The 8,303-nt window shown below is 40.2% G+C and overlaps 1 protein-coding gene across 1 annotated transcript in view; it reads right to left on the bottom strand.

The window, feature by feature from the left end:
• Positions 1-477: 477 nt before the first annotated feature.
• The window catches only part of FER1L6 (fer-1 like family member 6), a 91,563-nt gene continuing 83,737 nt past the window's right edge, over positions 478-8,303 (bottom strand). The window contains exons 41-43 of the mRNA XM_069778632.1: positions 8,020-8,183; positions 5,381-5,481; positions 478-1,137 (exon numbers count right to left, since the gene is read on the bottom strand). Coding sequence (XP_069634733.1) covers positions 957-1,137; positions 5,381-5,481; positions 8,020-8,183 — 446 coding nt within the window. The 3' untranslated portion in view covers positions 478-956. The remainder of the gene's footprint in view (positions 1,138-5,380; positions 5,482-8,019; positions 8,184-8,303) is intronic.

Here is an 8,303-nt window from a genome sequence, read left to right as displayed (position 1 = left end):
AAGTGGGGTCATTAAGTTATCAAGCCTTGCCTTTTGCATGACACAGGCTGCAGCATTTTCTGTATTCTTAAGTTGGATGAGGATTTACACATTGACAACTGTGTAAGGCTTTATTCCTTGTTTTCTTTAATCCTCCATGATTTGTTCCACTCTGCAGCCCTTCTCTTTTCCATTCTTCTTTCCCTCTGCTTGTCAAGCAGCAGGATTCTCCCTCTTCCCTCTCCTTTACAAGGATCATTTGCTACCACAGTGCCTGTGGCTGAGTCTTCATCTTTCTGATCCCTCTCCTCCAGCGACCTCCAGCACTTTCAAACTGCAGCTGTAAAAAAGTTCTCTCCACCTCTGCTTCTACCTCTCCTGTCACCGACACTTACCTTATTTATAAGTTTGTGAGATGTCTTTACAGAGCACAGAGCTCCTACTGAGATATGCAGGATGAATTCTGCATGACACCAAATGAGACAATTTAACCTTAGATATTTTATTAATAAACCTTTTATCTCAAAATAATCATGCCATTATAAACTTACTGAAAAAGAGTTCAAACAATTAATTACAAAACTATGCAAAGACTGAACTAACTTTGTGTACAGATTTTGTTTTTAATATTTAATCATTTGTCTGTAATAATAAATACTTGACTGACAAATCAGTTTCTGCATAGCATTAAAGAATTCACTTTCAAACTCAGTTTTAAGTGCAGAATCAAACTTTCATTGTCAATAAAGCTGCAGCAGTATGTTAATGATAATGTACATTAAGGCTGGGTCTGAATGAGCAGCCAAAGAAGACGTTAAAATATTCTAAGAGAGCTCCAGTTTTTGATACAAATAGTTATGTTTTCTTTTTACAAGGAAGGAGGTGTGTTTCAGGTTGATTACTTCTGTATGCCTGACTTTTATTTTTAACTGAAGTGTTTGTATATGATTAGTTACAATGAGAGCCATAACCTATGCTCATCCTACAACTATCCTATGACTGATCGCACCTGGCAGCGTGTAGATGAAGAGCACCAAGAAGACAATGAGAATAAGCAGAATTATGCCGATGATGATGTACTTCTTGTAATTTCTCCAGATCAGGTGATACAAACACTTGAAAGGATTTACAAACCAAGAGAAGGATGTGTCTGGTCGGCTAAAGGGGAAGAAAGAAAAAGAGAAAAACTTTTGTAAAGGCAGATCCAGCTATTTCCAAAGGTACCCCACTGCAAAATACATATTTGAGTCTAATAAGGACCTTTAACTCTTGGGAACCCACTAAAGAGTTTAGAGGGAACTTCCACAAGTTTCACATACTATTGGGTCACTCTTACATTCATCCCTGAGCCCGAGATCCACACACCACTCAGAATGAAATTCCAGTTTACACTTCATAACTACTCCAATTTAAGGCAAGATAAGGGGTTCAAAATTACAGACGAGATCATGAAAATCCTAAAGAAGAAATGCAGACATCTTGAACTTGAGTATAAAAGCTTTCTAATCATTGCAAGGAATTTAGCATTGCAAAAGGAGTAATGAGCCACTACAAAAAATCTGATTGCTCAGTGATAGTCACAGTGCCATAACAGTCGGAGCCAGCTCAGGCCTGGCATACGGCCCAAAATCACATTTTTTCAGAAGGAGGTTTAAAACAGGCCTCCTGAAAACAGGAGATGAAATGAAACCCAAAATCTAGGTAGTTTGCCTGGGTACATAAGGAAAAGCCACCTTCTTCTGGTGGAGAATATCTGCACTCCACAAACCTAAGTTTTTTCCAAATGTTGCCCCATGTTGTATCCTCCTCCATAATAAGGAGTTTCTTCACACTGTACAGCAAAGCTGGCTGCATACAGAGAGGAAAACAATGTTATCTTTAGGAAAAATTTTGGCGTAGTCTCTCCTCTGGCATGCCACCCGGCTTGGGAGGTCACTATGCCTTGGACTTCAACAGCCCTAACCCTGCGATGAGCTGAGGCAACATCTGTCAGCTTTGTATGATGGGATGACCTGACGAGTACAGTGGTGTGGAGCAACATTAACACCTGCAAAATTGGATGCAGGTTGTCTTTCTTATTCAATATCACTGTAGTTGTGCAGATGGTGCAGCAGTAAGGAGAATGAAATTAAGACTGAGGGTCACAAAAACCAATGGCCATGTCTCACTTCAGAAAGCTGTTTAAAGAATATAAGCAATGTCTTACTCATCTGTAGAACTCAGCATGTGGAAGTGAATGCCAATGTGACAGAAAGTCTGTAAATCCAAAAGGCCAACTGAATATCTTTTAATTAAAGACTGTTTTGTACTGAGGTGGAAATTACTCAGAAATAAATCAACAAATAAGCCCTCCAGGTTAAAAGGAATTATTAAAAAATGGATACTCTAAAGAGTAAAACTTACTGAATCACAGACTTGAGTAACAAAACCATTAGTCTGCACATTCCAACTACTTAAGGGCTTTAAAGACATGGGAAAAAAAGCCAGACTGTTGCTCATTTAATTTGTTTTCTTTGCAACGTAGGCTATAGAACTTGGTACCAGTTATAGCAACATATTTGTTCTAATAGAGTGCATCCGGAAAAGTGTCCTGTCTTGATCGGCAGAGAGGAAGAGATGGATAACCTTATGGTGTTTTGGCCAGCAGGAAATTACACTCACTGCACCTTATTTCTCATTTGCATGTTTCTGTTTAGTTCCCAGATATTTAATCTTTGGCCACCTTTGCTCTGGTACATTTAAGAGTCTGCTACTGTCTAGTAGCTCCTAGAAGATAATTTTGGTATTGAAATCATTTTGTTTCTTAATTTAAAAACTTAATTATGCAAAACAATCTGAAAATTTCTCTGCTTGTCTGTGTAAGCCTACATGATTAGCAAAAAAAAGTGAACGTACAGTACTGGCATAGAGATATGGAGGTCCTGACACAAAGCTCCTTGAGATTCACTTCTTCCTGAAAAGAACTCATTTGAAGTGCAGAAACAGTTATCTGTTATCTCTCAGTTGATTTTGACTACTCTACATGTATGAACCACATATTCCACCACCCGGGGGCACTGAGCTGGTAAACTTTAATACCAGCTTTATGGAAATGAGGCATGCAATGTCTTCATCTACTAAGTGTGTGTCTAGCTAAAATAGTATTTACTATCCACATGCTGATATTGTTTTAGTAACCTTAGGATTTATTTTGCCTAACTTTAAAACTTAGGTGCCCAGCCTGGTCAGTCATTGGCTGTCTGCATGTGGAGAGGAAGGACCTTCTGGAGGACAATTCATCTCTTTCCCCAGCTCCCATCTTAAGATATGTGTGCTAGGTAAATGGGATGACTCCCCCACCTGTATATGAGAAGCTACAAAAGGAGCCTGAATGGCTTACTTCTGAGATGGGTAACGTCAAGTGAGACTAGCCCCACCCTAATTTTATTTTAATTGAGGCATACATCTCGATTAAGAGTAGAACTTGGTTGAGCCATGTGTTGGCTGTGTCTGTGCGTGTATGATTTTTATCATAAAAACCTAGATGTAGAGCTTCTGTGAATACTGAATGCAAGATCTGGAGGAAGACTATGGGTCAGAACACCTCCAGGCTGGCTCTACAGCAGAGAAGGGGCCACCAGGCTGGTGACAACCTTTTGGCCCAACAGCATATTTGTGGATAAAATGCTCTTGAGGTAAAAATGCAGGGAGCCCTGGAGCCCCAGGCTGTCCAGGGTGCATGGGCTGGGACTGAAAAAATGAGGGGAAAATGAGACATTGCCTTTGGGCATCCTGTTGACAGCCTTCTGGACATGTAATCCTTCTGTTACACACTGCACTCCCTCTTAAAACTGCCTAGGCTGATTGCTTCCCACCACATGTACTTCAGAGCTATCGCAGTCCTCTTTCCTCTGTAAGACAGTGCTTTAGTTTCCATTATAGGGATTCTTTCAGATAGACATCTGTCAGGCATAGCTTATCTTGCCTTTAAGTAAAGATGTTGGGTGAAATGATTGATTAAAGTCTTTCCAAGGCTAGTTTTCAACAAGTCTCTGATACCTCTAATTTTCCGGCTGAATTTATACACTTTGTAGGGGTATTGGCAATTCCATCTTTATACTGTTTTTTTTCCTTTTTCGTGTTTATCCTGAGATATATAACAAACCAACAAAATTAAACAGAATGTGCAATGATTACCATTATGACTAGCAATTGGTTTTTAGAAGCTTTGGTAGCAGGAAATATAACATTAATTTCTCTCTCTCTCTCTCTTTTTTAAAATCTAGCTCATTACTTTATTAGGACAAAGTAATTGAGGCAAAATAGATTAGAAGTAAATTTTTCCTGAATGCAAGAATCTCAGCTGATAATATTTTTTTAATGTGACAAACACTGAAAGATAGAATGCTCCTTCTAGATCATGTACCTTTGTTAATCCACTTAAAATGTCGTCATTTAAAAGTCTTATGATGAAAAATAAGCATCTTTATTCTTTGATTATGAAGTACAAAAAAATTAAAGATGGATTTGTTAAAGTTGTATCATTCCTGTATGACCTTATTTTTATGTTTCATGTGCCTTTGTCTGCAAGTGACTAATTTATGCAGAAACAACTAGATGTATGCAGAGGTCACTTTTACACCAATATGTAGCAACTAAGACACTTTTAAATGTGTGCAGATAATCCTTAGAATCATGGAAACACAGAATCATTTAGGTTGGAAAAGACCCTTAAGATTATCGAGTCCAACTGTTAACTTAACACTACCAAGTCCACCACTAAAGCATATCCCTAAGTGCCACATCTACCCATCTTTTAAACATCTCCAGGGATGGTGACTCCACCACTTCCCTGGGCAGCCTGTTCCAATGCCTGATAACGCTTTCAGTGAAGCAATTTTTCCTAACATCCAAAATTCTCATTTCCTAATACTAAGACTGTCTCCTAATGGTCATATTAAAAAAGACTGGACATATAGGAAATATTTCATACAGTCATTTTAAAGCACTTAAACATTACTGGCTTATAGTTATCCTCTTAATATAATAAATATAATCTGTCTAATCTTTATAGGTGACCAAACTGATGTGTTGGGTGTATGCATAAGTTATGATGGTTTAAGAGGTTATCATGTGCCAGGTCAGCTATGGAATGAGCCCGCCTATGAACTCTAGCTGAGGACAAATGTACAGCAATGCCATTTATTTACGCTTCCAGAGGAAGGTATTTCAGCTAACCTGGAAGGTGCTGCCAACTACGAGTGCCGGCAGCCAGGTGATGCACAAGTTGTACAAATAGCTTGCTCAAGATTACAGCAAGAAAGAGGAGAAAAGCCAGGAGAGGAGAAAGGAGACATGCTCTTCCCTGTCTCCTGCTGAATGCCCCTGCCCCAGCATGTTTAATGAGTATGCTCCTACTCACTTGGGTTTTTCCAAGGGCTCAGGCTCCTTTCGAGCTTTGCCTACTGGATTCTTCTCAGCTTCTTCCGCTGTGACTAAGTGAAACTCAGCTTCCACCTTGCCCTGGATCAGAGACATCATACATAAGCATCCAAACCTGGGTTATTATCACTAAATCACAGCAGGGTTCAGCTTGTGGAGAAATTATGGAACCAGCTGAGGGTGAAGGAAATTGATTAAAGGAAATAAAAGTTTTTGCAGTTAAAGAGAAAGCACAAAGGAAAACCCAGGCACCAAATTCCTGACTTATGCCCAAGCACTGTGAAGAAAGAGAGGTAGGATGTTTTTGTGACAGCCAGTCACAAGTGCTGGAGCAGCTGAGCTGTGGGGTCTCAGCTCACAAAAGGAAGACGGCTAGAAATGAGATCTGTGTGCAGAAAATATCATGCAGTCCTAGAGCTCTGTTCAGGCTAAAAGAATAGTGATCTGGCAGGTGGGTTCAGAGTCAATTTTCTTGATGGATGGCCAGAAGAGGATAGTTGGAGCTGTGACAAGAGGACACATTTGTTCAGCACCAACTTCTTCCTGATAATTTCTAGAATTCAGAAAAGTCATAATGGACTATAACTGCTGGTTTACTGCTTGTTTTCATTGTGACAAGCCATTAAAGCTTGTTGAGTGACCAATAAAATATTGGCACTTATAAAAGATCATCTGCCACACCTTGCAGTAGAAATATGTAATCTGAGTTATTTGGACTCCTAGTATCAACTGTAACTTCTGCTATGGAAGTTAGAGCTTCCTAGATACAGGTTAAATATTTGGGTTTCCCTTGCATTCACAGGAACAAATCTATTGATATTTCTGTCTGTGTTAGGTTACAGAGATGTCTCTTTTCCCTGTTCATCCAGTTATGTTCTCCACTATAGATTTAATTAGGCCAAAGTTAAAAAAAATTAAGATTTCAAAGACTTAAAGATTCCAATAACAATTAAGAGTGGGTAAATCAAATCAGCTCCACAAAATCTGTGATGGATGAAAAACAGACAAATGGCTTTTCATGTATTTGTTATTTTCCTACCTCATACCTTTGTAGATATCAAAAACTAAAGTGTTAATCTATGGTCAGTGGCTGGGATTCAGCACAGAACTGGGCTGAAAGAAGGATGCAGATAAAAGGGATCCATGTGGAAGACAAGGTGATCAAGAGATGAAAGTGGACTGGGAGAAATAGAATCAATTGTACTAGAGTTGAGAAAATGGAGGTAAAGCAGGGATTTGGGAGTGGAGCCCATTCACTAAATCCATGGAAAGTACACAGTCACCTTCAATCTGAAGAAGGCAATGAACTTGAAGATGGCACTTTTTATTAAAACATTCTTCTTGCTGGAATGGACAGAAATATGAAGGAAGGATGAGGTTTAGGAAAACCCTTGGAGAATCAATGAAAGTCTAGAGAAGGAGGAACATCCCCTAAAAAAGGGCCAAAACAGGTGAATTTGTAGAGGCCTATACTACAGAAAGGTAGTTTGTAGTTCTTGGTCTGTGTCCCCACAGGGATCTGGATGCACCTAAAAAGATTGCAACTACACTAATCCTAGAACTGGGCTGCAGGGATGCCCGAGTTTCAGTCCAAGCTCCCAAAGGGCTCTGTGGTCACGTAAGCACATCAGCTTGGGTTTTCCTTCACTAGCTCACATAGCTCTGTTTCAGGTAGACATACCCCAAAGACCATGCGCAGAGTTAACTATCGGGATGTACTTCATGCCGAGATACATGCACTTCCCTTAGGAAACAGAGGATCAGAGCTGTCTTTCCTTAACACTGAGGATCCCTATAATGCTGTAAGAGTACAGAGGAGCCTTAAAGTCAGGGAAAATGGAGCAGTTGTATTAAACACTGAGAATTTCAGTGTAGCTCCAGATTATACACAGAAAGTACTACAACTTTATGAAGAGAAGCTGCAGCAGAAAACCCTGAGATAAATGGCTAGTTACACGCTGAGTGAGGTTTACACCCTGCTGCAAGCCTTGTTACGCTAGAGGCTTCAGGTAAATGAAAATTTGTGTGGCAGAATTTATATTCTTCTTAGGGCGATACTTCTAACATAAGTCTTGTAGAGTTTGGGGAAAGCTGTCATTGTCCTTTGCATTCCTTATTACCAATTGCATCCTGCCACTAAACCAAAAAATATTGGCTTATTGAGCATACTTCAGCAAGAAGAGGGGACCGTGCTCTTTCTACTTGAGATGTGTCACTAGCAAAGGGAGTAACAGTAGACTCCAAAATCAGTTCCTTCATCCTGGTTGAAGTGAGAAATAAATTTTAAGGAAATAAATAAGCAGGTGAGATTCCTCCCAGGATTTCCTCAGCTGACATAAAGTTGACTAGAAACACCTGGTTTTCCACTCTACCTACCCAGTGTGCTGGGAGATGAACAGTGGAAGAAAGCAAAGAAAAAGTATAAAGTGCTCTGGTTGCCTGGGGTTATCTGAACCAAATCTATGGGGAACCACTAAAGCATTTGAAGGAGCCCTATGGATTGCCAGTGCTCGTTGTTCTTCAGATGCCATACCCAAAATTAGCATCTGTCTGTCTCAGGATCTCAGCAGTGCATATCAGTCCCAGAGAAAAGCTGTTCATCTGTAGTGAGCTGCCTACCGTGAGCTGCCCAGCCTTGATGAAAGGCCACCAGCCTCTGACACGCTTCTGCTGAAATATGGAGATCTTGTTTTCTTCACTTGCTGCCAGGACTATGCCTAGGTCACAGCTCTTGGCTGTCTTTGCTGCTCGAGGGAACCCATTCAGGTTCAATTCAAGAGTGCCTGGAGGGAGAAGTAATGTGACAACACGGAGAGACCAGACAGACACAAAGGCATTCAAACAGCAGCTTCCATATGAGATACATGGAGAAATGCAGCAGCTTGGCCCCAGGCTTCAGAGCT

Source organism: Haliaeetus albicilla, chromosome 3 (assembly GCF_947461875.1).
Source record: "Haliaeetus albicilla chromosome 3, bHalAlb1.1, whole genome shotgun sequence".
Taxonomy (NCBI): domain Eukaryota; kingdom Metazoa; phylum Chordata; class Aves; order Accipitriformes; family Accipitridae; genus Haliaeetus; species Haliaeetus albicilla.
Note: the sequence above shows the minus strand (reverse complement) of the source record. Positions and strands in the feature narration are given on the sequence as shown.